Here is a 27,770-nt window from a genome sequence, read left to right as displayed (position 1 = left end):
CGCTTTTGTGTTGACCAAGCACCGTGGGGATTTGTGCTCTCTTGTTTTGACTTGCTGTTTCCGTGTAAATGAGAGTTAAAGGGAGAATGCTGGCAGCTGCTGCATGATGCTTTCAGTTGTGTTTTCTCACCAGGTCCTGAACACTTCTGATTGGGTTTCTCCTGCAGGCAGGGAGGGAGAATGCTATAAAAACACCTGAACATGGAATGTGCAACACAGACCTGGAACACTTGCACTCATTTCTCACCTCTGGTAAGGACTATGCTTTCATTTCTTTATACATTCGTGTAAATATGTGAGTACTTTTAATAAGCTTGAGGCTTTATGTTCAGTATTGATATGGGTTGAAATTGTGGCTGATAAATAAATACCCTGTACTAAATGTATTTTCTGTAATTACACCCGATGCCCTATCCTTACACAACCGTCCTTGTTTTATCCGGGCTTGGGATCAGCACTAGTAGCGCACTGACGCACATATGAACCCATAAAAAATGATTTGGTGACGTACATATAAACACACTGTAAAGGTCGAACCTTTTTATTGGCCTTGAGATTAAAATCTGAAACTGCTCTGGTTTTGTAATTAATGATTGTACATTTAGGATTTTTTGCTCCTTAATGAGTGTATTGTGGTTTTTTTTGAAAATACGAGAATATTTGCTGTGTTAAAATTGACATTCAGCAGCGTAGATTCATTATTCTGTGCTGTAAAAAGCTCCATAATAGGATTTAACTTTGTTAACTTTTTAGTACATACGATTTAACTACAGCTGGTGACTTCTCTGTGCCCATGTAAATAAGGCTGATTTAACTGCACTTTGTTTGACTGAGCTACGAACACTACATTAGGAAGTGCCTATACGGACTTTCATAGACGGGTCCGAGGGTGGAAATGAGTGCCGGAGGTGGTTCCTCATAACTGCTGCAATTCTGACCTCTGCTGGCCGATTGATGGCGCTGCACAGAGACGGGGGATAATGGAGATCAGTGCGTGATGGTATTTCCCCTCTACCGCTGCAGACCTCCAGTTTGACCGAGGAGGGCAGTGACTAGCACACGCCCTCTCCCATAGGTGTGCAGCACCGCTTCTTTTCACCTGCAGAAAACCATATAGCGTACAGAGAATCCTCAGTTACTCACCCCCAGCACTCCGACCCTTGGACCAGCCAAGATTTGCATGTGTGTGATGTCACTCAAATGTATATTTATACACAAACACACTGTGGTGACAGAATTCCAAAATTACACTATAATAAGACACTTAGTCAGAGCTGAAGTTAGTAAGAAGATGATAGTTTATTCTCTGCAGAGGATCCAAACAGTCAGCAAAGCGTATGCAGGCTGAAGGACAAATTTTCATTCTTTGTAATGCTTTTTATAGATAGAGGTTCAACCCATATAGATAAGAGCAATGATGTTGTTAAACTGTTAACTTGCTATCAAACAGAAGTGGAATATTCTGTTCTAGTACATCGTGTTCATTTCACATATTCAGTAGCTTAAACAGTATAAACAAACTTATTCAAGGTTCGAGTTTCAGTGACAAACAACTTAATTTTTTCTTCCACGACACACACTAGCTGCAATATGTAACTTATTTTACAATAAGTGCAATACTTAATATATTTTGCATATCTGAATGTATATATTATTTTTTTAGATAGTTTTAGAGTAAATTACTACACACTATGTGTGCAATATTTTAACTTTGTTGTATTTCTTTATGTTTTTTCCTGTCTTCATACTGCTGTAACAAGTTAATTTCCCTAAGAGGATCAATAAAGTCTTATCTTATCTCTTATCTAGCTGGTATATAAACACTGATTTTACAGGTTTGGTGTGAAGGAGCTGTGACCTTATTGACCCCCTTCAGAAAAATCATGTCATATGTTGTGTTTGCGCGTGGGTAATCAGTTCTGACCCTCCAGGAGCATGTTCTTACACTCCATAATATCACTTGTTTGCAGAAAAAGACAAGATTAAGGAAATCTTACACCTAGCGTCTGAATCTCATCCTGAAGACGTCCTTCTGTCCGATCTGTTTTATGCTGCATTTATCGCATCTCTGAGGAACATCTAGTGGTGCAGGACGGGACCAAGAAGGCAATGGACCAGTATCAAAACTATGATGAAGGTATTCACGTCAACACGTCTTAACGTCTCCTAACATTTGGTACCTGTAGTTTAAGTCGAGTTCCTCAGCCAGCAAGTTCCAAAACTGTCCAGCAGAGGCGCTTGAGTTCATATGAGTGTCAGATTGAGGGTTCAAATTTCTCCGTCAGCTTCTTCCTTGTATGAATGAAACGGCGTCTCTGCTGCGTTCCTGCCCCAATCGAAGCGTTTTTGGTTCTTCGTGCTCGGGTGCCTCTCATCCTCACTAACAGTGCAGGTTACACAATGAAAAATGCAAAAGTTGTGTGAACTGGCTACTGATGAATAAAAACTTTTTAGATTAGTGGTGATTTAGGCGGGCAACAAACCGCAAATTACAGAAACAGTGGCCACATTTCATGTCAATCACGTTGATCTGTTTGAATGAGGCGTGATCTATACTTTAACACGACGGCACCTCTTTGGTGTTTTGGTGTTTTTCCAGGCGCAGTCCAGGACAGAACATCACAGGAAGTGCTGGAACTCCTAAAAGAGTTCCCGGACGGCGTTCCCCTCAGGAGGCTCTCCGTCTTCTACAGCCATCGGTACAAACGGAACCTGACCGTGTCAGAACTCGGCTTCTCGTCCATCAGAGATCTCGTCGACTCCTTGTCCCACCATGTGACGGTGGAGAACGAGAACGTCTTTCACAGGATGCACAGGCCGGATCCTGGACCGCCAGAACAGCCAAAACAGCCAGAACCGCCACCCGAAGATCCTTCGCCTTCGAGGACTAGAGCTGGAATTTCCTTCGGTGTCCGTGGAGCGGCGTATGTAGGTGAGGAGACCCGCCAGGAGCTGCTTAACTCGTTTATATCTGATTGTGTCGGATCTTGTGTGTTCGGTTCTTTAAGAAGGAGTTCGGCGACGTGCCACGTTAAGAGTCGTGTCCTTCTGCGCTGCCATTTTTGGCCAGCAGAGGGGGCACAGAGGCGCAGTTTCTCTTGATTGACAGACAAGTCACTTAGTGTCATCTCATTACGGTTAACACATGGGTAGCACTCCTGGGTAGATTGACCACTGTTCAAAGTTTTCTTCGTTAAAAGGTAACGGCTCTTACTGTGGTGTTGAGAAATGGGTGTCCAGTCCACTCCACACTGACCCGTTATATTATCACTGTTTTCTGCAGAAAAAGAAAACACTAAAACCATTAAGAGACTCTTATCCCTGGTCAAATCTCATCCTGAGGGCATCCGGCTCTCAAATCTAGCAGGTTTGTACTCTCAGCGCTACAGTTCCAACCTGACCACCTCAAAACTGGGCTTCTCCACCATGGCTGCGTTAATCTCCTCACTGAGCGAACACTTGGTGGTGCAGCACGGGATGGTCTTCCACAGGTGGCACGAAACTCGGAGCCTGGACGTTGATGAAGGTATTAACATCCACACGTCCTAGCGTCTCAGCATGATGAGTGTGGTGTTGTATACAGGCTCGGGGTTTCGGTACCAGCGTCCTTACAATAAGTGAGCCGTTTGTTGTGAGACGTTTGTGCAAACTTGCAAAAAAAGAGACGATTAGACTCTTAAATGTGGTAAATTAGTGGATTAAACTGCGTACGCTCATACAGTACACGATTTTTACACACTAGATGTGGCGGCTCGGAGGCAAATCGGCGCTCGCTTGTCGATCAAAACTCGGCTTTCAATCGCTACGTGTGAACTGTTCAGCGACTCAATCCAAGCGGCTCGCCGACTCAAGAAAAATATCTAGCATGTTAAATATCTGGACCTGCCGGCGACTGGCAGTGAGAGCGTGTCGAACTCCAGCCAATGAGAACGCACAATATGGGGCGAGGATAAACCCGGGGGATGAGGTGCAAAAACGTGGTGCAGGGGTGTAATAAACACTGCCTGGCCAAAAAAAAAAGGTCACCACCTGGATTTAACTAAGCAAATAGGTAAGAGCCTCCCATTGGATAATTACTGCATGAGTGATTATGTTTCATCTGGCAACAAGTTATTTAACCCTAACTGATGCAGTGAGTAGCTTCTCATTTGTTAAACAACCATGTGGAAAGACGTCCTGTGGTCGTGGAAAAGATGTTCATCTGTTTCAGAAGGATCAAATTATTAGAAAACATGTAAGGAGAAGCTGAAACGACTAAAATCGGGTTAAGAACTGTCCAGCGCGTTATAAAAAAGTGGAAGGACAGTGGGGGTGGGGGGGGGGGGCATCATCTTCCGGGAAGGAATGTGGTTGGAAAAAAATCTTGACTGATGGTGATCGGCGATCACTTAAACGTTTGGTGAAATGAAATGGTAGAAAAACTCCAGTAGAACTCATGGAGATGATTAATAGTGACAGTAAGAGCATTTCCACACGCACAATGTGAAGAAAAATCAAGGGATTGGGACTAAACAGCTGTGTAGCCTTAAGAAAACCACTCGTCAGTGAGGCTAACCAGCAAAAATGGCTTCAGTTTGCTAGGGAGCATAAAGGTTGGACTCTGGAGCAGGGGAAGAAGGTCATGTGGTCTGATGAGTCCAGATTTACCCTGTTCCAGAGTGATGGGTGCATCAGGGTAAGAAGAGAGGCGGCTGAAGTGATGCACCCATCATGCCTAGTGCCTACCGTACAAGCCTGTGTGGGCAGTGCTATGATCTGGGGTCGCTGCAGTCGGTCAGGGTCTAGGTTCAGCAACGTTATGTGCCCGAAGAATGAGGTCAGCTGAATATACTGAACCACCAGGTTATTCCATCAATGGATTTTTTCTTCCCTGATGGCACGGCCATATTCCAAGATGATGATGCCAGGATTCATCGGGCTCAGATTGTGAAAGAGTGCTTCAGGGAACACGAGACATCATTCTCACACATGGATTGGCCACCACAGAGTCCAGACCTGAACCCCATTGAGAATCTTTGGGATGTGCTGGAGACGACTTTGTGCAGTGGTCCAAATCTCCCATCATCAATACAAGATCTTGAGGAAAAATTAATGCAACTCTGGACAGAAATAAATGTTGTGACGTTGCAGAAGCTTGTGGAAACGATGCCACAGCGAATGCGTTCCGTAATCAAAGCTAAAGGCGCTACAACCAAATATTACAGTGTGTGACCTTTTTGTTGGCCAGGCGGTGCAGTTTATATATTATAGTGCAGCCCACTGGAGAGTCACTGCACAAAACAATTGTTTCCTATAATTTATTATATTTTACGACGGCTGCTCGTCGCTTCTTGGTGTTTTTCCAGGCGCAGTCCAGGACGAAACGTCACAGGAAGTGCTGGAACTGTTAAAAGAGTTCCCGGGCGGCGTTCCCCTCAAGAAGCTGTCCACCTTCTACAGCCAGAGGTACAAACGGAACCTGATCGTGTCCGAACTCGGCTTCTCATCCACCATAGATTTCATCAACTCCCTGCTGGACCATGTGACGCTGGAGAAGAAGAAAGTCTTTCACAAGACGCACCGGCCGGATCCTGGACCACCAGAACCGCCGCCCGAAGCTCCTTCAGCTTCAGGGACTAACCCCGGAACGTCCAGCGGTGCCGGTCCCGGTGCAGTGCCTGTCAAAGCTCAGATGACCCAAGAGGAGCTGCTGGACAAGGTCAAAGAGGTCATCAGGGTCTACCCGGCCGCCGCCACCTGCATGATGGAGCTGCAGAACGGATATTTCCGGCTCTTCGGATCCATCCTGCCGCTGGCTCTGTACATCTCTCTGTACGGCAACCAGACCAGCCAACAGCAACCAGGTACCGGGCACCAGAAGGTTCACACGGGACGGGATCCAGGTAGATACACTACATGGACAAAAGTATTGGGATGCCTCTTATACACTGTTGAGTCCCATTATTATGAGCAGCAGCTGATATCCAGAGTAAGCGGCGTGTGCAGCCCGGGCTGGGAGAGACTCAGTAAGGTCCTGGTGGGTTCTCACAGGTATCTGAAGCCATGCTTGACTGCAGGATCCATAGAGCCAACATGACCATTGAGGTTCCCTCACAGACGCTCAACTGGGTTCAAGTTTAGGAATTAGGGGGGCAGGGTGGTACCTGGATGTCTCGTCATGCTCTTCCAACCAGTGTGGGACGTTTGTAGCCGTGTGACGTGTCGCATCATCTCGCTGGAAGTTCCCATCAGCCCCAGGGAAGAGAATCAGCATGTCTGGATGTACATGGTCTGCAGGGATGGATTTATACCCAAATCAGTTGAGAGTGCCCTCCACATGGATGCATGAAAACATTCCCTAGACCGTAATGCTGCCATCTCCAGCTCGTGTTTCTCCAGCAGTGGCTGCAGGGTGTTTGTTCTCTGATGTTTCTCACCCGACACGCCAACGTCTATCCGTTAAATAAAGAAGGAAATCCCAATCATCGGAGGTCTAATTCTGATAGTGCCGTGAAAATTGAAGAGGTGTCGTGAGCATCCGTCTGTTTCGGAGTCCCATATGCAGTCGGGTTCGCTGAACTCTTGTTTAAGACACACGTCTGGTAGCCCCCCTGGTTCATTTTGGCAGTGAGCTGCTCCACTGTAGCGTAGTTACAAGGGGGCGTCCCAATACTTTTGTCCATATAGTGTGACCTAACAATAAACAAACCCCATTTTCAGAAAACTTTGGACATTTTGTCAAATTTAAACACATTTTATGAATTGAATTTGTTGCCTGCAACACACAGATCAGCCAGCAGAGCCCTGCTCCTCAGTTTCATACGTGCTGTAGTTACTTTTTATTTAAATAGCCTTTGTGATGATGTACCAAATGCAGAATTTCACTATTATGCCGATGATACCGTTATTTATTGCTCGGCACAAAATCAGAATCAGGCTCTAAGTACCTTGCAGGAGGGTTTTTTAAATTATACAACAGAGACTTTTTAACCTTAAATTGTTCTTGAATGTAAATAAAACAAAAGTAATATTGTTTACAAAGTCAAGGAAGATACTCTCGAACCTTCCATCAGTCACCACCTTGAAGGGGTGTGTGGTTGAAAGTGTATCTACATATTGTTACGTGCAAGGATCGGCACGTATTATTATTATTATTATTATTATTATTTGTGTGGCTGCGTCTTTTTGTGTGTGTGTGTGTTGCTCGTTTCTCTCCTCTACCACTGTCTTCTGTAATAGGTGGAGAAGCTGTCACTCAACGCGATGAAGCGCGTCAGCGGACCAATCGGCGGAGTGTGGAGGCGGGAATAACATTACAAATAGGAAGCACGGAACCCGTTCAAAAGGCGAATGCCGGTTTCCGAATTTTGGGCTGGAGAGACGGTTGTTGCGGTGGTTTTTGCGGTGGTTTTTGCGGTGGTTGTTGCAGTTTACTTAGTCCCTTTTGTTGGTTAGCAGGATACTGTAAATACGTGCACGCCGCTGGTTAAACGCCTACCTTTGGAGAGAGAACAGGTAAGACGTGCGCGCACATACATTTTGCAGCACGTAGGATTTCTCGTTTTGTATAGACACCCTAGGTAAGTAGCGTGTGCCACCCGCTGTACTTTTGGAAAGATAAAGTAGAGTAGTCAGTCGGGTGGGGGCATATGTTTAGTTAGTCCTGGGTTGTTGTTTAGAGTAGGTTTAGGCGTTACTCTAATTTCTTTTATTTGGCACCGCTTAGCTCCCTCTCCGTGGTAGTTTTTTTTGTTTTGTTTGTTTAAGACACAATCATTTGTACAGTCACCCTTGTTTATGAGCTTAATAGATATTTGAATTATTTGGTTTGATGTTTGTAATATTTTGTAAATAGCATTGGTGTTGGTTGTTTTTGGACTTGTTGCACTAGTTGTTTTGTAAATAAACACTTGTTAGTTGACTTACTGCCTTCCTCCTGTTATTTCACCTACACCACTTATTTGTAAAGCACCTCCACCACTCCCCTTCCCAAAAAGGGGACAACTCAACTGATCCCACATCATTAAAGTTATTGATTCCGCCACATCTTTAGACGAGAGCCACTGGCGGGAACGTAACAAGTGGGGGCTCGTCCGGGATACGAAGTTGTCATTATTCCCTGGTCTGGGACTATTTGGAGAGGTTAATAATTAAATCTGGTTGTGGTATTTCAGGTGGAGGACAGTAAGAAAAATGGCAAGTGTTGAGTTACAAACTTTTGTGGCTGAACCAACATTTGAGACTTTGGAGAGGTGTCGGAAGGACACGTTGTTGGAAATTGCAGCACACTATGGGTTGTCGGTGTCTAGGAACCTCTTGAAAAAAGAAATTAGAGTAACGCCTAAACCTACTCTAAACAACAACCCAGGACTAACTAAACATATGCCCCCACCCGACTGACTACTCTACTTTATCTTTCCAAAAGTACAGCGGGTGGCACACGCTACTTACCTAGGGTGTCTATACAAAACGAGAAATCCTACGTGCTGCAAAATGTATGTGCGCGCACGTCTTACCTGTTCTCTCTCCAAAGGTAGGCGTTTAACCAGCGGCGTGCACGTATTTACAGTATCCTGCTAACCAACAAAAGGGACTAAGTAAACTGCAACAACCACAGCAAAAACCACCGCAAAAACCACCGCAACAACCGTCTCTCCAGCCCAAAATTCGGAAACCGGCATTCGCCTTTTGAACGGGTTCCGTGCTTCCTATTTGTAATGTTATTCCCGCCTCCACACTCCGCCGATTGGTCCGCTGAGGCGCTTCATCGCGTTGAGTGACAGCTTCTCCACCTATTACAGAAGACAGTGGTAGAGGAGAGAAACGAGCAACACACACACACACAAAAAGACGCAGCCACACAAATAATAATAATAATAATAATAATACGTGCCGATCCTTGCACGTAACAATATAAATACCTGGGCTTTTTTTTTTTTTAACTGAAGGTTAAATTGGGATTTTATTTTAGAAATAAGTCTTGTTTATCTTTTCAAGCCAAGAAGAAACTCGTGTCTGCTACTTTTTTACCAGAACTTGATTTTGGAGATGTCATCCATATGCATGCACCTATATCTTGTTTATGATTATTAGATACGATAACAGTGTCTTGAGATTTATTACAAAGTGTGGGTCTCTTACTCATCACTTTGTCTTTGTTAACTATATGTAGGCAAATTCATTGGTACACTTTAATTTATAAAGTTATATTAGGTTTATTACCTTCCTATTTATGTATTTTTTGTATGGTAAAGCAATTGGAAATTATGGTCTGCGCTCTCACACTGCTTTTAGTGTTGTAGGCCCAAAGTTATGGAACACCACCCCCCTCTATCTCCGCACATGTCCGTCACTGCCTATTTTTAAGAAGCAATGAAAAATCTCTTTAGGCTTGCTTTTCCTAATTTCTAGTTTTACAGAATATTTGTTTTTTAATTTGTTTTTATTTTCAGTTTTATTTTTCTTACACTTACTACTTTTATCCTGTGGTAAGTTTGTAGTAGTATTATTTTCCTTTCTTATGTTTTATCACTCGTCTCTATAACTTTTGTGCTGTCCTCTTTTAACTTCTTTTGGTTTGTAAAGTGTATCCTGAAAGGCGCTTATAAATAAAATTCTATTATTATATTGTTACAGACATCCCAAGTCTTGAAGTTCCGGGAGTCTCCCGCATGTACATATCGGCTCCCTGATGCCCGCAAGTCAGATAAAATCTCCCGGAATGTAGAACGAGCGGTCAAGACCGCGCACACGCACGCAGGCGACACAGACTTTATTCCCCGATCACGTATTAAATCCGTGATCTAATATACAATCTAGTGCACTACGTAGGGAACATAAATCAATTGTGTAATATACAATCTAGTGCATTATGTAGGCAACATTAATGTGTTTGTGTAATGTGTTGGGGGGGGGGGGGGGGGGTGTCTGGGAGTACCTCCCTGAAATTAGTTTTGGCAACTTGGGATAACTTGTCTGATATTATTATATTGCGTATCTTCTTCCGGTCCCTTCAGTACGTACCGAATTAGGGAAACAGGCTTTTAACTAGGGCTGGGCGATATGGATCAAAAATTATATCTCGATATATTTTAGCTGAATGGCGATATACGATATATATCTCGATATTTTTTCATCCCATAAGGTAATAACAAAAAGACACTTCTGAGATAAAGCTACATGTTCCAATAACTAAATACCAAAAAATTTTACAGGCACTATTAATATTCATACTGGGAAGCCTCACACAGAAACTATTTTTCCTTAAAAAAAAAAAAAGAAAAAGTTTGTTGTTTTCTAACGTCTCGCCTGTTGTGTGATGTGAATTACAGATATATTGTCTGGCCCTTTAAGAATGTTAAGTGCACTATAGGGCGCAGGGAGCGAGTGTGTAGGGAAGGTATCAGAATTTATCTGATCACGACCACGTACATCATCCAGTACAGAAATCACTCCCCATAATGTTTGATTTTTACAGATAGAGCAAATACATGCACATCACATATACAAACACGAGAGTCAGAACAACAGGAGACGCACCGTTACGTTATTATTACTTTCTCAACACGTGCATACACTGTTTATATATAAAGTAAATACATGCATGTCAGCACGTGAATGCGCTTGTGTTTGTTTATTTCCGTTTTCCAATACTGGGTTTTTGAAACGAATAACGACTCGTTTTCTTGTTTTTCAACTTTGGGATTTGAAGTGAAAAGCGAATGACCAAAGGTACACGGAGCTGGAACCTTTTGTCTGGACTTGTTTTCGGTATTCTCTACAGAATACATTATTCTGCTGCTCACCTGATACTTTGAATCCGAACCATCTCCAAATAACAGCCATTATTATTCTTTTTACTAAGCAGCTCCTCCACCCAAACTGGGAGAAGAGAAAGACGAACTGTCGGATCTAACTGGAACGCAACATCTACAGTATATCGATATAAGCGATATTGTCTTATCCTATATCGCTTATGAAAATATATGGATATTTTATAAAATCTCGATATATTGCCCAGCCCTACTTTTAACTATGCCGCACCATCGGACTGGAATGTACTACAGAATATTTTAAAATGACAGGATCTGGTGAATAGTTTTAAAAGCGTTCTTCTTAAAGTGGAACTAGGTAAAACGGTTTGTAAATGTTTTGAATGATTATCGAATTATATATGTTTGTCAAATGTTGTTTGTCTTTGTGGAAACAATGTATTGTGCTGCTGCCCATCCTGGCCAGGACTCTCCTGTAAATGACATTGTGAATCTCACTGAGATTCTTTTCCTGGTTAAATAAAATGTAAAAAAAAAAAGTTACGCCCTCTGCTGGCTGATTGATGGTGCTGCACAGAGACGGGGGATAACGGAGATCGGTGCGGGACTCTCCGTGCACGATACAGATCTCCGTATTCTGAATCACTCCAGTTTGCACACATTAGTTTATTTTTGTCTCCTGTTTCTCTTGCAGCAGCTGCGAACCCACAACCTGCGTCGGTGAAAAAAACAGCGGAAGATTCTCCTCGCTGGCACCTCACGCCCACGCCCGCTCTCACGCCCACGCCCGCTCCCACCGCAACTCCTGCTCCGAGCTCTGGTCCGTCGCTGATGGACTTCCCACTTCTGGGTACCAAACGTTCCAGAGCCGAGGAGAGGAGATCGAGGGAAAGCTCAGAGGGGAGAGCCATGCTGTTCCACGAGGCGCACCACGCCCAGCTCAGAGAGGTGCACGGGGATAACGTTCGGGCCCTGGAGGCTCTGGAGGACCAGGACAATCTGGGGAGGGGAAGTAAGAGGTTCAGGAACAGGGATGAAGTGAACAGCCTGGTGGAGGATGCCGTCAGGGACATGGCCGCTCAGGGAGAACACGTCACCACCGAGAAGGTCTGACTCCTCACACACCCGTGAGCGCTGCACGAGTTTAGGATTTTGATCGGGGATTTAACCGGCGCTGTGTTGTTTTTCGGGTAGGTGGAGAGTAAGGTGTGCACGCTCCTGCAGGTGTACTCCCTGTCTGCGCTGGGCATCGACTCGCGTAAGCCGTTACCTGCTCTGATGGAACTCAAGCGCACCATTAAGGAGATCAACCTTTTCATTCAGGTGAGAGGTTCCAACCGTCAGCCCGGGGCAAAGCACAGGCGGAGATTTCATTTCAGCGATGGCGGCAATAAACGGTAAAATTCATTAAGTGCATTAAGTTTCACCAGGTGGCGCCTAAGTGCTACCAAAAATACTGGGGTTTTTTTAATGCTTTTTCCTCCCGATTTAGCGACTCAGTTTCATCCTCCGCTGCTGAGAGATACCAGATCACATCTGAGGAGAGCACGTCACTGTACACGCCTCCTCCTACACGTGTACACGCCCTCCTCTTCTCACCCCTGCATTCTGCACAGGCGTCTCTTCCACCAATCAGGGTCCTCACACAGCGTATGAAGATCCACCCACCCACACATAGTCCGGCCCCCACCCTGCAGATACGGTGGCTAATTAGTATCTGCTGCAGGCACCGCCGATTATGCCCGCCAGATGGCGCCAAGCCGACCGGAGGCAACACCGAGGAGTTCAGAATCTCGGTGCTGGTGTGCTAGCAAAATATCCCGCTGTGCCACCTGGGCGCCAGCACTGCTATTGTTAATACAAGCTAGAACGTTCAACCTGTAGTACAGATAATGTCCTCTAGATGGCACATTACAGTCATTTACATTAATATTGACATTTTCAGCATTTAGCGGACGCTTTTATCCAAAGCGACTTAAGCTAGGTTTATACTTCACGCATCGCAACTGGCGCGAGGGTGCGCACGCCCAAAATGACGCAGTCGCGGTGGCTCCGCCCATGCGTCGTGCACCTCTCGATTTTTGAAACTTTGTGCGTATCGCGCGCGCCGCGCTTCAACAGAGTGGGGTATTTCTTTGCACTGCCACCTGTCGTTTCGGAGAAAACAGCAACGAATATCAACTATAAATGCTTCTGCCGTTCTCACAGGTTCGCGAGCAGTGTGCTGGGTCCTGCGCTACGCTCAGATGCGAAAGTATAACTCAGGCTTTACAGTAGAGTGACAGTCTACAGTCTGAGCAATTAGGGGTTAAGGGCCTTAAAGGCCATGGGGCTTGAACCAGCAACCTTCTAATTACTTGTCTTACTTACATTAACCGCTTACTTACCTTGACCTCTATGGCATGGGGGGGGGGGGTCTCTATTAGGAGTCTCAAAACACACGACCATCACGTCCATGCGACTTTGTGGAAAGATATTAATGCTGGCAGCCGGTTGCCAGTTCAAGCCACGTCACTGGCAAGTTGTCACTATTGGACCCCTGAGCAAGGTCCTTAACCTTCAGCTGATAAATGCATACATTTAGCTAAATGCCTTAAATGCAATACATTGTCTCAAAGCAACTTTACAAATTCCAGGACCAACAGACCAAAAACCTCCTGTTGAGCAATCCGAGGGCAACTCCCTTAAAATTACAGGAAGAAACCTTGAGAGGAACCAGACTCAGCAGGGTGACATCCTTTTTGGGTGGCCACCTCTGAGCAAGGCCCTTAACCCCCGATTCGGTCATAATTGTAAGTGGCTTTGGAAGGGGGCGACCCACAGCACCTTTTTCGTCTTTAATGTTTGTTTTGTCTGCCTCTCTGTCTGTTTCATCTCAGTCGGTCGAGGCGGTCTGCTCCATGTGCACCCTCTACGAGCTCGGTCAGTCCATCGCCGGCCTCAAGAACAAGAAGCGCTTCGAGGAGCTCCACCTCGGGCCCCTCTGCAAGTTCCCGCTGGTCCACCGGCTGTTCAAAACAGAACCCAACACCAAAGACGACGACATTCACCAGATCGAGACCGTAGATCTGCTCAGGGTGAGCGGGGGGGGTTCGGGATTATCAGGATGCTGATTGGTCCGTTTATTTATCATTTGATGTGTTTTTGGTGAACGTGGGCTGGACAAAATATTGGAAACTCCCCGCTGAGTGGAGGGTACAGTCCGCACCCCTGCTGAGCTTTTGTACTTAATTAAGGATTAAATGTTTAATAACTTTAATATTACATTTGAAATGTACTACTAGAAAATACAAACTGAGGTATAAAGTCTTTGTGGCAACAGTTTTAAGTGAAATCCACAAAAAACATGCTTGGATGATTTCGGGGTGCAGGAACTCTGAGCTCAGGCCTTTTAAACATCTCTGGCATGAATCGGAACCTCACACGTAAGCCGGACTGTCTCTCCATCGTTTGTGCTTGAGATCACAAAGACTCTTTTGACTGAATAGGCACAAATTCCCACAGTCATGTCAGTTGTATTTAACTGTATAACATACAACAGAGCTGTATTAAAGCTGTTTTACTGAAATCCAGGTCCAAAAAAATCTCAACGAGGACCCCAATCTTAATTTAGTTATATCCAATTCCCTGGTGGTATTTCTCCTCCACTCCTGACCAAGCACCAGGTTTCATATGAAGAGCCGTATTTCTACAATTATTTTTTTTTTTTTACTTCTGCATTTATTTCTGTATTTATTTATTTAAATATTAAGTTGTTTATTTATTTCCGTATTTTAACATTTATTTATATATTAATTTGTTTATCTTTGTATTTTTACAATTACTTATTTACTTCTACATTTTGTTTATGTATTTCTACATTTATTTATTATTTATTTATTTGTTTATTTCTGTATTTCTACAATTATTTATTATTTATTTATTATTTATTTATTTCTGTATTTCTACTGTACATTTATTTACTTTTTATTTATTTGTTTATTTCTGTATTTCTTCATTTAATAATTTATTATTTATGTATTTATTTCTATGTTTCTACAATTATTTATTTATTATTTATTCATTTATTTTTGTTTCTTTATTTATTTATTATTTATATATTTATTTATGTGTTTCTACAATTATTTGTTCTTTATTTATTATTTATTTATTTATTTATTCTGTTTCTTCATTTATTTATTATTTGTATATTTATTTCTGTTTCTACGATTATTTATTATTTATTTATTTATTTCTGTTTCTACATTTATTTATTATTTGTATATTTATTTCTGTTTCTACGATTATTTATTATTTATTTATTTATTTCTGTTTCTACATTTATTTATTATTTATTTATTTATTTCTGTATTTCTACATGTATTTCTGTATTTATTTAAAGTACACAGAGCCACCTACTTTATGCTCATGATTTGATTATAAAAATGAAGCTAATTAACCACTAATTATCCACAATAGCAGAAATATTTTGTTTATTTTTTTAGTTAATATGTATTTAACCCTCTGCAGAGTCTCCGTAACTACAGGAGAAAACACAGCGCAGTGAAGATCGACCTCGCCGAATTCCTGCAGCACCTCGCAAACCAGCACGACTGCGAGTCTCCGTACGAGCTCGGCATCAGGATCCAGAGCGTCGGCCTGCCTATCTCGGTAAGGGTGCGATCACACACCCATCCGTGCACCAAACATAAACCTGAATAAATCAGAACCCACACCCAGCGTTCCTCCTCCCTCCACCACCAGACCCTGAAGAAGGCGTCTTCAGCCGAGTACGTGTACCTGGACCGAGCCAGAGAAGCCATTCAGAAGGAGATCGAAGAGGAGGTGCAGAGTAAGCTCTACAAGATGAAGAAGGCTCTGATGGAGCCGGCACAGGGGGCGCCGCTCTACTCCTCCTCAGGCAGCGTGGAGCTCAGGAGGAAATACGCCAACGTGACCGCCGCCGAGGCCGTCCTCGAGGTTTTCACCAACGCCGTGGGGGTCTTCAGTCCCAGGATGACCAAGGTGAGGCGACCAGCTTCACCTAAATGTCTGCATACATGCCACACACACACACACACACACACACAGAAGTTCTTTTATGAACTGAAGCTTCACGTGCTGTTTTCATTATTTTGTCTATGCGTATGCGCATGTGCGTGTGTGTGTGTGTCTGTTTCTATGTGTGTGTGTGTGCAGAGGGTCCAGGACTTCCTCATGTGTGTTTCGGGGGACAGGCTGTCCCGCACCCTGTTCCAGCTGGCCATCTGTGGAGGTTCTCTGGCCGTACCCAATGATCTGGCACCGAAGGAGAATCCCCAAAAACAAGCCCAGGAACGGAGATCAGCCGCCGAGAAATCAGCCGAGGCGCCCCCTACTGAAGGTTCTGTCTGTTACTGTACTGTTATAACGCCGTAGGGCCAAAAGTATTCGGACGCCTGACCGTGAGCTCGTTGGACGTCCCGTTTCAAAAACAAATGTGATGTTTTGAGACTCTTCTGAGAAGATTTGTCTGTGTGTGGGAATTTGTGCCCGTTCAGTAGTACAAAAGAGCATTCGTATGGCTGGCTGCTGATTGATCAGTCGATGTTCCGGTTCATCCCAGAGCTGGTGAGTGGGGCTGAGGTCAGGACTGGACCTTCCCCAAACTCTTCATGCCAAGTTGAATCTGATTGATGTATTACACCTGTTAGTCACTGTTGGAGCTGAAACACCTGAATTCAGTCATTAGAAGGGCCGTCCCAATACTTTTGACCATACAGTGTGGAACAGTTGATCTCGTACCCTGATCCTAACTGACCTGTGTTTGATTTTTGGTGACCCCGGTACCGTAGCGGAGGTGAAGCGGTACTTCCAGGAGTGTTTGTCCAGCTTTGTGGGCTCGGTGAACCTGCTGTACCTCTGCCGGCTGGAGAAGAAGCTGAGCGAGCACTTCAGGTGCCAGGAGTTTGGGCGACTGCAGCAGGGATCATTTCTGGACTTCCTGTGTAAGAACCTGAAGGTGAGAGCAGCTTCATCACGTTTCACTTTAACCTGGCAGGAACAGTTTAGGGAAGGTCCTTTCCTGTTCCAGCATGACTGTGCATAAATCAGCATAGAAGTACACAAATAAATAAATAAAAATGGAAATACAAAAATAAATAATACATCTAAAAATACAGAAATAAGTAATTAAATATAAAAATAAGGAATTAAATACAAAAATAAAGAATTAAACATAAAAATTAAAATTAAATGTAGTAATACAGAAATAAATAATTAAATATAAAAATAAAGAATTAAATACAAAAATAAAGAATTAAACATAAAAATTAAAATTAAATGTAGTAATACAGAAATAAATAATTAAATATAAAAATAAAGAATTAAATACAAAATTAAAGAATGAAACATAAAAATTATATAATTATAAAAATAAACAATAATACATTTAAAAATACAGAAATAAAGAATTAAATATAAAAATTAAAATTATATGTAGGAATACAGAAATAAATAAATAAAAATAAGTAAAATAACAAATTAGTAAATAAATGAATAATTAAATGTAGAAATACATAAATAAATAATTAATTACAGAAATACAAAAATAAATAAAAACATACAACACATAATTAAATAATTAAATAAATAAATAAATGCAGAAATACATAAATAAATAAATAAATATAGAAATGTGAAAGTACAGAAGTAAATAAATTTAGAGATACAAAAAAATAAATGTAAAAATACAAACAAAGAATTAAATGTAGAAATACAAAAATAAAGAATTAAATTCAAAAATAAAGAATTAAATGTAGAAATACAAAAATAAAGAATAAAATACAAAAAACGAATTAAATGTAGAAACACTAAAATAAAGAATTAAATACAAAAATTAAGAATTAAATGTAGAAATACAGATATAAAGAATGAAAACAAATAAAGAATTAACTAATGAGAAATAAGTAACTAATCACTGTAAGCAAAGATCCAACCAATAGGGGGCCCCGGTCTAAGTGCTCTTGTGTCTTGTTATGATTAGCGTTGTCTTTATGTGTGTGTGTGCAGATTCTCCAGGATGCTACAGGGGGCGCTTTAGCCATCGGCAGTCAGGAGATCCAGACGTACGCCGCCAGGCCGAGCCGCCAGGACGTGCTGGAGTTTATTAAGCAGTGTGGGGACGCCGATCCTGCTCGGGTGAGTGAGTTCACGCCCACGTGGCGCGTCTGTGTGTTAGCGGCGTACCGAGACGTACTGACGCTCATTTTTTTCTGTTTGAGCAGCTGCAGTTCGTGGAGGCGGCGCTCAGGAGTCAGTTCAGGGTTCGAGACAGCAGAGAGCTGGGCTACGGGAAACTCGGCACCTTGGCAGACTTTGCCCAGCGTCAGAAAAAGCTGAACGACGAGGGCAGTGTCAGCACGGTGCGCTACGAGTGCCCCCTGCTGCCCAAAGAGCCGGGGTGAGTCTCTGAATTCCACACGCTCCGTCACGTCATCTCCAAAAATCAAGCGTATTTAGCGAATCACATCTTAAGCGTTTGTCATTTATAATATTCGCCTCAACTGATGCACGTTTGAAGTGCCAACCACTTCTTTTCACCTGCACCGGGCGGATTCATGTACATAGAGTCGCGCACTGCTCTCCATTATTCATCTCTGGTTTGTGTAGTTCCTCGACCAGCCAGCAGAGGTTGCTATTGCAGTAGAAACGAGGAATCCCATCAGCTCGTTCATGTCTGTAGAACCCTGTTATGCCCGGACGGCACATAGCAGGGTTTGAGATCTCAGCTCTGTTATCGGCAGCCTTATAACTGCTGCAGTTACGCCCCCTGCTGGCTGTTATGTGTGTGATGGTGCTGCACAGAGACGGGGGATAATGGAGATCGGTGCGTGACTCTCCATGCACAATACGGATCTCCGTATGAACAGTGCAGATGAAAAGAAGCGGTGCTGCACACATGCTTGATCAGTAGTAGAGGTCTGCAGCAAAAGGGGGAGGAAAAACTATCAGGGAATTGGGTATGACTAAATCGAGAGGAAAATGTTGCAGAAGCTGGGGATAAACCTGTGTGTGTGTTCAGGGACCTGCTGGGGGCGACCGTCGGGTTGCTAGGGGAGGTGACCAGGCAGCAGGCCGTGGCCAGTCTCCTCACGGCTCCTCTCCTGCAGGACCTGGCTGAGTGGAGTCAGTGGGAGCTGGTGTTCCAGCCCAATCATGGAGCCCTGAAACACTTCATCGACCGACACTGCGGTACGTCCTCACACCTACACAAACGCTAGCTTTTCAGTACACACTGGGACCCTGACCGCTCTGTTCCTGTGTGTGTGGTGCAGGTAACACCGACCTGTTGGCTCTGGAAGTTTCTCCCGGAGTTCTGCTCAGGATCACCTCCCTCACCGGTGATAAGTTCTTCGCCGAAGCCGCTCAGGCCCTGAACCCCGCCGCCACAGCCGGTCACCTGGTCTCCATTGTGGTGGCTGATGGGATATCCAACACCCCCACGGCGCTGCTGGCCAATCACATGGAGAGCTCACTAGCAACAGCGGTCGCTAAAGAAGGTCAGAGCTGCTGTTACCACATACAACATTCACCCTCACACCGCTGTGGTGCTGTCGGCCATGATCAGCGGTCAGGGGATTATATTATATTACTATATAACTATTATTATTCTTATTATAGTTATTCTTTCAATTATTACATATGTTATTATTTTATTATTACTATTATTATTATTACTATTATTAATGTTATAATTATATTATTAACATTACTATTATTATTACTATTATTCATATTATTATTGTTATTATTATTATTAATAATATTACTATTATTTATTATTAATAATATTATTATAATTTATTATTATTATTATTGTAATTATTATTACTATTATTAATATTATTATTATTATTCCTATTATTATCCCTATTATTATTATTATTATTACTATTATTATTATTTTATTATAGTTATAATTTTTATTGTTATTATTATTAATAATATTCATTATTATTATTACTATTATTTTATTATTATTATTAATATTATTATAATTTTTATTTTTATTATGATTATTTCTATTATTAATATTATTTTTGTCATTAATATTTTTATTATTAATGTTATTTTTTACTATTATTATTATTGTGTTTGTATTATTATTATTAATGTTATTTTTTACTATTATTGTTGTATATTATTATTTTTATTATTATTATGACTTATTATTAATATTAATATTGTTATTATTACTATTATTATTACTAATAAAAGTATTATTATTATTATTATTTTAAGTTAAAGGCGCCACACTGTATTTTATTATATGTTTATTATTATTAACATTATTTATAAGTTCCTGTTATTTACTTATTTATTAATTAATTATTATAATTTCTGTCTGAATCTCACTCCTCTGACTCAGCCGCCCCCCTGGGTGAAGACGAGAGCTCCTATAGCACCGTGACCCGGTTCCTGCTGGAGTGTGTAACTCTGATGCCCACAAGAATCTGTAAGGAGCTGCTGCAGCAGGTGTGTTGGCGTCCCATACACAGTAATATAAACATCATAAACATCATAAACATCACTCACACTGAGACGTCGTGTTTGTGTAGGTGTTCCTGGAACCGCTCTCCAGGGTCCTGGGCCAGGCCAGGTCTAAAGCCGTGCTGCTGGACGCCGCCCGGTCCGACAGCAGGTACCTGAACAAGCTCCATCAGCTGGGCATCTTGCTGGGCATCACCGAGTGGGTGAGGGACTTCCATACCAAACTCACCGTACCATCACCGCCAGAGGTGCCCTCAAACCTGACCAAGGTACAGAGACACGCCCTCAACAGCATCGAACCCAGAACAGCATGTCAGGGCACCACATACACACACACACTTAGTGATGGTTTACAGGAGCCAGAACATCTACTGGCATGTTTTTGTGATCATTGTGGAAACAGTTTGGGGAAGTCCTCTTTCTCATTCAGCATGACGACTCTGCTGAACATGAAGTGAGTTCTATAAAGACATTAAACCTTACTGACATTGTTGACTGAATGTGCACAAGCTACAAGAGAAAGAGGAAGTGATTTAATATAAATGCAGGATGTATGCAGTGTGGTTAAAGGGATTTATTAGTAATCGGAAGGTTGCCGGTTCAAGCCCCACTCTTTCCATCAGTTTGCCACTGTTGGGCCCCTGAGCAAGGCCCTTAACTCTCAGTTTCTGGAATTGTATTCAGTCATAATTGTTAGTCGCTGTGGCTTCTCTACAGAACCTGAAGGAGAACGTCATGAGCGACTCCATGAGATCGTCCACGCTCAGTCTGGCCGACAGCGAGGATCTGTTAGAGGCCGCTAGTCAGCCGGGTAAGCGCCACTCAAACAAAATGCTAACAGTTTGAAGGTAATGGGTATTTAACACGTTCTCCGTCCATTCAGACACTAACGGCAGCACCAGCAACGACCCCGCCGACGACGTAGGCGACGACGCGGACGAAGATCTCTTCGAGCTGGCGGTAGCGGAACCCCGCGAGGACGACGGTAGCGCCGGGGGGCGTGAGGAGGGCGGGGAGGAGGAGGACGAGGATGAAGAACCTCACGACGGACACGCTGACGAGGAGACAGACGCCGATGAGAACCAGAGTCAGCAAAGAGTTGTCATCGAGGACATCAGGTGAGCGCACCGACACTATTCGGAACAGACAGCAGAGGGCGCACTTCTGACACACAGCACCGGTCCAGTGGTGGAGTCACGCTGAGAGATAGCACCACTCGGAACAGACAGCAGAGGGCACACTTGTACAAAAGCAAAAAAGCCTCTTCTATTTCCTTCCTTCCCTCCTTCCCTGCCTCACTCAGGCACCTGATTATGCCTGTTCGGACGCCCCACCAGGGTCGACAGCACTGCCTAGTGCTAAAAAAGCTGATTACAGTGAAGACTATGGTCAAAAAATCTAGTCGTGTCCAATTCCCCGATGGTATTTACATTCACATTTGCAGCACTTTGCGAACGCTCTTATCCAAAGTGACTTACACTTGTGACAGTATACACAATACATAGTTTAAGCAATTGAGGGTTAAGGGCCTCGCTCAGGGGCCCAACAGTGGCAACCTGACAGAGGTGGGACTAGAACCAACAACCGTCTGATACTACTTCTTTACCTTAACCTCTTATCTTTCTTTTATAGCTTTACTATCATCCAATATCTGTGAAGCCTATTTACCAGACTTTGGAGTGTGTCTGTGGGAACTTGTCACTGAGGTCAGGCACTGATGTTGAAACAGGAGGCTACGACTGCCCTGATGGAGTGATGACTAACACACGCCCCCTCCGACACGTGTGCAGCACCGACCGCTTCTTTTCACCTGCACCGGGGGTCATATGAAGATCTGTATTGTGCACAGAGAGTCACGCACCGATCTCCGTTATCCCCCGTCTCTGTGTGGTGCAGCACCATCGATCAGCCAGCAGAGGGCGTAATCGCAGCAGTTATGAGGAACTCTCTTCTCTTTCAACATCAGTGCCTGAACTCACCGACTCTATTGACTGAATGGACACAGATTCCCACAGACACACTCCTAAGTCTTGTAAATAAAATGATGTTAAAGCAGTTAAAGCAGATTTACCTGCTGATTCTCCTTCTCACCTGGTTTTATCTGTCGTGCAGGAAGAGTGAGTTCGGTGTGGGCGTGGAGCTGAACGAGGAGGGTCAGAACCTCATGAGGAAGCACCAGGCGAGGCTCGGGCGGAGTCTGGAGCGCCTCTCCACCGAACTGTACAGCAAAGACACGCACTTTGTTCTGGAGCTCATTCAGGTACGTAGTGTTGGTGAAACCACAGGGTTCGAACTTCATTCATTCATGAATTCATTGATTTATCCTGGTCAGGGTCACAGTGGGTCTGATTTACTAGGTAAAACACAGGGCGGACAGGTCACCAGTTCATCACAGGGATGTAACTTCTAGTAGCTCCAGTTGTCCTGACTGCATGTTTTTGGAAACCCACACAGACACGGACACAGGGAGAACATGCAAACTCTACACAGAAAGGACCCTGGGGTATCGAACCCAGACCCTAGAACTGAATTATTACAGACTGTCACGTAAAGAGAACGTAAATAACAAGACAGCACGTTATATAAAACATAATTAACGTTATCCAACATCTATATCACCCTCCTAACACTAATAAAAGTGGCACCACGGTAGGTAAAGTATGCTGGCTCACTTCCACCAAGATCACGGGATCCAGGATTTGAATCTCAGCTGTGCTATCAGCCGGTCAGGCGTCTGGACAGACCTGATATGCTGATATGTCCGAGACTGAGTGGCCAAAACAGCCCAGCCACTGGGAGGCGCACTTGCACTTGTCAGTGCACTCTCAGTGCAGGTTCCAAGCCTGAATAGAAATAGGGGGCCAAAAATATGTGGACACCTGACCATGTGCCTTCTGGATGTCCCATTTCAAAACCCTGGACAATAAGCCCATTTGTGGCCTCTAAGTTTTGAGGGAAATCTTTGTTTAAGATTTTGAAGTGTGTCTATAGGAATTTGTGCCTATTAAGCCAAAGCGGCGTCTTTAATGATATTAGGCGAGAGGAGAGGCCTGGCTTGAAGTGAGCCATCAGATTCATCCCAGTAGCGATGAGTGAGGTTCCTCCACGCCAAACTCATTAAACCAGACCAGGTCTGACAGGGGAAAAGAAGCGGTTGGGACATGCGAGTCTCTTCTTGACCGCTAGCCAGCGCTCCACGCCCCCCGTGTGCTCCACCTCCAGGATTCCGTTGCCCAGGTCCCGGCGGGTCATGGACACCGTTCTCCTCTCGGCCTGACTCGAACCAGACGCAGCACGTTAGCCTTTCACACTCGAGGTGGACAGTAGGGGTGCTGTTGGGGCATCGTGGGGCGCTACTCACCTCGCTGTGGATGGTGATGGAGCGCAGGCGGTGGAGGAAGAGCAGGAGCGAGGGGTGCACGTCATGGAAGAGGTTCTTGGTGAAGTGTAAAAGGGCCTTCCCTAAAGTGTTGCCACAAAGCTAACAGCGTATGATATTTCTGATGTATTAATTAAACCAGTTTTGAACGGGCGTGGTGCGTCGGTGTGTGTGTGTGTGCAGAACGCCGATGATAACAGCTACCCGGACGGCGGCGGCGTGGACGAACCCGCTCTGGCCTTCGTGGTGCAGAGAGATTCCATCACCGTCCTGAACAACGAGTGCGGGTTCGAGGAGAGAAACGTGCGCGCCATCTGCGACGTGGGCAGAAGCACCAAGGGAAAACACACCTTCGGCTACATAGGTGGGTATCAGGGTCACAGTGGGTCCACACTAGCACACCAGTTCCTTATAAGTGCTGCAGTTACACCCTCTGCTGGCTGATTGATGAAGATCCGTATCGCGCACGGAGAGTGACTCCATAGTTACTCACTCTCTTTTAGAGGCCAATCTGCCTTCTAAATACTTAAATGAGCTCACACTGGGCAAAGCAAGAACATTCCTTAATGTACCCATGCCCCACTGACCCACACTGTTTGTGGAACACGTGTCACTTTTGTTCTATTGCCTGCACGTGGTTCTAATGATTTTGGTTTGAATCCCGATCGTTTCCTCTCTGTGCAGGGCAGAAAGGCATCGGCTTCAAATCGGTCTTCAAAGTCACCGACCGTCCCGAGATCCAGTCCAACGGCTTCCACATCCGATTCGACAAGACCAGCGGCCCCATGGGATACATCCTGCCTCACTGGGTGGAGGAGAACATGCCAGTGCTGGCTGTCACGAAGGAGATGACTGAGAAAAGGTAAAAAAAAAAACTTATCTTAAATCTATTCTACATACTACATACATTTATTAGTTAATCCATACTGCATACTACATACTACTACTATTAATTAATCCATACTTCATACGTTTATTAACTAATCCATTCATACTACATACACTATATTGCCAAAAGTATTCACTCACCACACACACATTAGTGAAAGAACGGGTCGCTCTCAAGAGCTCAGTGAGTTCCAGCCTGGTACCGTGATGCCACCTGTGCAACAAGTCCAGTGGTGAAATTTCCTCACTACTAAATATTCCACAGTCGACTGTCAGTGCTGGTATAACAAAGTGGAAGCGATTGGGAACGACAGCGACTCAGCCACCAAGTGTTACCACGTAAAATGACAGGGCGGGGCAGCGGATGCTGAGGAACATAGTGCACAGAGGTCACCAACTTTCTGCAGAGTCGATCACTACAGACCTCCAAACTTCATGTGGCCTTCAGATGAGCTCAGGAACAGTGTGTAGAGCTTCATGGAACGGGTTTCCATGGCCGAGCAGCTGCATCCAAGCCTTACATCACCGGATGCAGTGGTGTAAAGCACGCCACCACTGGACTCTAGAGCAGTGGAGACGTGTTCTCTGGAGTGACGGATCACGCTTCTCCGTCTGGCGATCTGATGGACGAGTCTGGGTTTGGCGGTTGCCAGGAGACGGTATTTGTCTGATTGTATTGTGCCGAGTGTAGAGTGTGGTGGAGGGGGATTATGGTGTGGGGGTGTTCTTCAGGAGTCGGGCTCGGCCCCTTAGTTCCAGTGAAAGGAACTCTTAATGCTTCAGCACACCAAGAGATTCTGGACAATTTCATGCTCCCAAATTTGTGGGAACAGTTTGGGGATGGCCCCTTCCTGTTCCAACATGACTGCGCACCAGTGCACAAAGCACAAGCTCCATAAAGACGTGGATGAGCCAGTTTGGTGTGGAAGAAATTGACTGGCCTGCACGGAGTCCTGACCTCAACCCGATAGAACACCTTTGGGATGAATTAGAGCGGAGACTGTGAGCCAGGCCTTCTCGTCCAACATCAGTGTCTGACCTCACAAATGCGCTTCCCAATCTAGTCGTATCCAATTCACTGATGGTATTTCCCCTCTTCTGCTGCAGACCTCCACTCCCACACGTGTGCAGCACCGACCGCTTCTTTCCACCTGCACTGAGCGGGTTCATACGGAGCTCCGTATCACTCATGAAGAGTCACGCATTATCTCTGTTATCCCCCGTCTCTGTGCAGTACCATCAATCAGCCAGCAGAGGGCGTAACTGCAGCAGTTAAGAGGAATCCCCTCCGGCGTAATACTAATTCTGTTTTCTCCTCCGCTCCGTCCTTTAGCTGGACCACCAAGATCCTCCTGCCCCTGAGATCGGAGAGCTGTCCCACCAAGAACCTCTTCCATGACGTGCACCCCTCGCTCCTGCTCTTCCTCCACCGCCTGCGCTCCATCACCATCCACAGCGAGGTGAGTAGCGCCCCACGATGCCCCAACAGCACCCCTACTGTTCACCTCGAGTATGAAAGGCTAACGTGCTGCGTCTGGTTCGAGTCAGGCCGAGAGGAGAACGGTGTCCATGACCCGCCGAGATCTGGGCAACGGAATCCTAGAGGTGGAGCACACAGGGGGCGTGGAGCGCTGGCTAGTGGTCAAGAAGAGACTCTACCCAAAAAAGGTTAGCCACACACACACACACACACACACACACACACACATCCCAACCACTTCGTTTCCCCTGCCAGAGATGGGGTCTCACTGAGAGCAGTATGGCGTACGGACTAAACGCTGTACAATATGCACATTAACCTTCTCTCATGCAGCCAGCAACGAAGAACCCGTTTGGTCACCCACCCTCAGAGACAGCCACACAGTGTGCCCACCCAGGTGCCCACCCTGCTCATGGTGGTCTCCAGCTCTGAGCTGAAGGCGACCAGCTTCTTTTTAGGTTCTTGAAGACGTGAAACGAAGACGTGAGACTACCCGCCGCGTTTGTTTTTATCGACACCCAACAGGAACTCTCGTGCGCCTCTGTGTTCTCAGATCAAAGACGGCGTGGAATCCACGGAGCTGGCGCTCGCCTTCCAGCTGAGCGACAGATCCGAGTGTGACGTGAAGCTCCAGCCGCGACAGCAGCCCGTCTTCGCCTTCCTGCCCCTGAGGAGCTTCGGCTTCCGCTTCATCGTTCAAGGTGCGCAGATCAAACCTTATCTCTGCTACCTGTCGGCCGGGCTCCCCCCCTAATGAGCAGACTAAAATCGCCCACTAGTTTGCTGGGTGGGAAAAGACGGGACTAAAAAGTGGGCGGGGTCTTTGAGGCTTCCTTTTATCTCACGAGGGTATTATAAGTGGCTTAATAGATGAGTGTGCATGTGTGTATGTATGTATGTATGTGTGTGTTTGTGTATGTGTGTGTGTATGTATATGTGTGTGTGTGTGTGTGTGTGTGTGTGTGTTTGTGGGTGTGTGTTTGTGGGTGTGTGTATATGTGTGTGTGTATATGTGTGTGTGGGTATGTGTGTGTACAGTGGGGTCAAAAAGTATTTAGTCAGCCACTGATTGTGCAGGTTCTCCTACTTAGAATGATGAGAGAGGTCTGTAATTTTCATCATAGCTACACTTCAACTATGAGAGACAAAATGAGAAACAAAAATCCAGGAAATCACATTGTAGGATTTTTAAAGAATTTATTTGGTGGAAAATAAGTATTTGGTCAATAACAAACAAGCAAGATTTCTGGCTCTCACAGACCTGTAACTTCTTCTTTAAGAAGCTCTTCTGTCCTCCACTCGTTACCTGTATTAATGGCACCTGTTTGACCTCGTTATCTGTATAAAAGACACCTGTCCACAGCCTCAAACAGTCAGACTCCAAACTCAACCATGGCCAAGACCAAAGAGCTGTCGAAGGACACCAGGAAGAAAATTGTAGACCTGCACCAGGCTGGGAAGAGTGAATCTACAATAGGCAAGCAGGTTGGTGTGAATAAATCAACTGTGGGAGCAATTGTAAGAAAATGGAAGACATACAAGACCATTGATAATCTCCCTCGATCTGGGGCCCCACGCAAGATCTCATCCCGTGGGGTCAAAATGATCATGAGAACGGTGAGCAAAAATCCCAGAACTACACGGAGGGACCTGATGAATGACCTGCAGAGAGCTGGGACCAAAGTAACAAAGGCTACCATCAGTAACACACTACGCCGAGAGGGACTCAAATCCTGCAGTGCCAGGCGTGTCCCCCTGCTTA

General features: G+C 44.6%; 1 protein-coding gene across 2 annotated transcripts in view; it reads left to right on the top strand.

Annotated features, from left to right (window-relative positions):
• Positions 1-27,770, top strand: part of wu:fj29h11 (uncharacterized) — a 50,652-nt gene that overhangs the window by 2,735 nt on the left and 20,147 nt on the right. The window contains exons 2-26 of one of the 2 annotated variants that reach the window (XM_063003333.1): positions 134-252; positions 1,971-2,137; positions 2,600-2,932; positions 5,346-5,843; positions 11,446-11,858; positions 11,946-12,074; positions 13,631-13,828; positions 15,261-15,401; positions 15,495-15,755; positions 15,930-16,113; positions 16,565-16,731; positions 17,781-17,909; positions 17,996-18,171; positions 18,793-18,962; positions 19,046-19,270; positions 20,140-20,246; positions 20,330-20,530; positions 20,979-21,072; positions 21,145-21,379; positions 22,374-22,521; positions 23,824-24,004; positions 24,325-24,502; positions 25,862-25,988; positions 26,077-26,196; positions 26,562-26,709. In XM_063003333.1, the coding sequence (XP_062859403.1) occupies positions 2,110-2,137; positions 2,600-2,932; positions 5,346-5,843; positions 11,446-11,858; positions 11,946-12,074; positions 13,631-13,828; positions 15,261-15,401; positions 15,495-15,755; positions 15,930-16,113; positions 16,565-16,731; positions 17,781-17,909; positions 17,996-18,171; positions 18,793-18,962; positions 19,046-19,270; positions 20,140-20,246; positions 20,330-20,530; positions 20,979-21,072; positions 21,145-21,379; positions 22,374-22,521; positions 23,824-24,004; positions 24,325-24,502; positions 25,862-25,988; positions 26,077-26,196; positions 26,562-26,709 (4,591 nt within the window). In that variant the 5' untranslated portion in view covers positions 134-252; positions 1,971-2,109. Of the gene's footprint in view, positions 1-116; positions 253-1,970; positions 2,138-2,599; positions 2,933-5,345; positions 5,844-11,445; positions 11,859-11,945; positions 12,075-13,630; positions 13,829-15,260; positions 15,402-15,494; positions 15,756-15,929; positions 16,114-16,564; positions 16,732-17,780; positions 17,910-17,995; positions 18,172-18,792; positions 18,963-19,045; positions 19,271-20,139; positions 20,247-20,329; positions 20,531-20,978; positions 21,073-21,144; positions 21,380-22,373; positions 22,522-23,823; positions 24,005-24,324; positions 24,503-25,861; positions 25,989-26,076; positions 26,197-26,561; positions 26,710-27,770 lie in introns of both variants that reach the window. The other variant, XM_063003334.1, reaches the window with a different exon arrangement.

Source organism: Trichomycterus rosablanca, chromosome 10 (assembly GCF_030014385.1).
Source record: "Trichomycterus rosablanca isolate fTriRos1 chromosome 10, fTriRos1.hap1, whole genome shotgun sequence".
Classification (NCBI taxonomy): Eukaryota; Metazoa; Chordata; class Actinopteri; order Siluriformes; family Trichomycteridae; genus Trichomycterus; species Trichomycterus rosablanca.
This window is presented reverse-complemented; position numbering and strand designations above follow the sequence as displayed.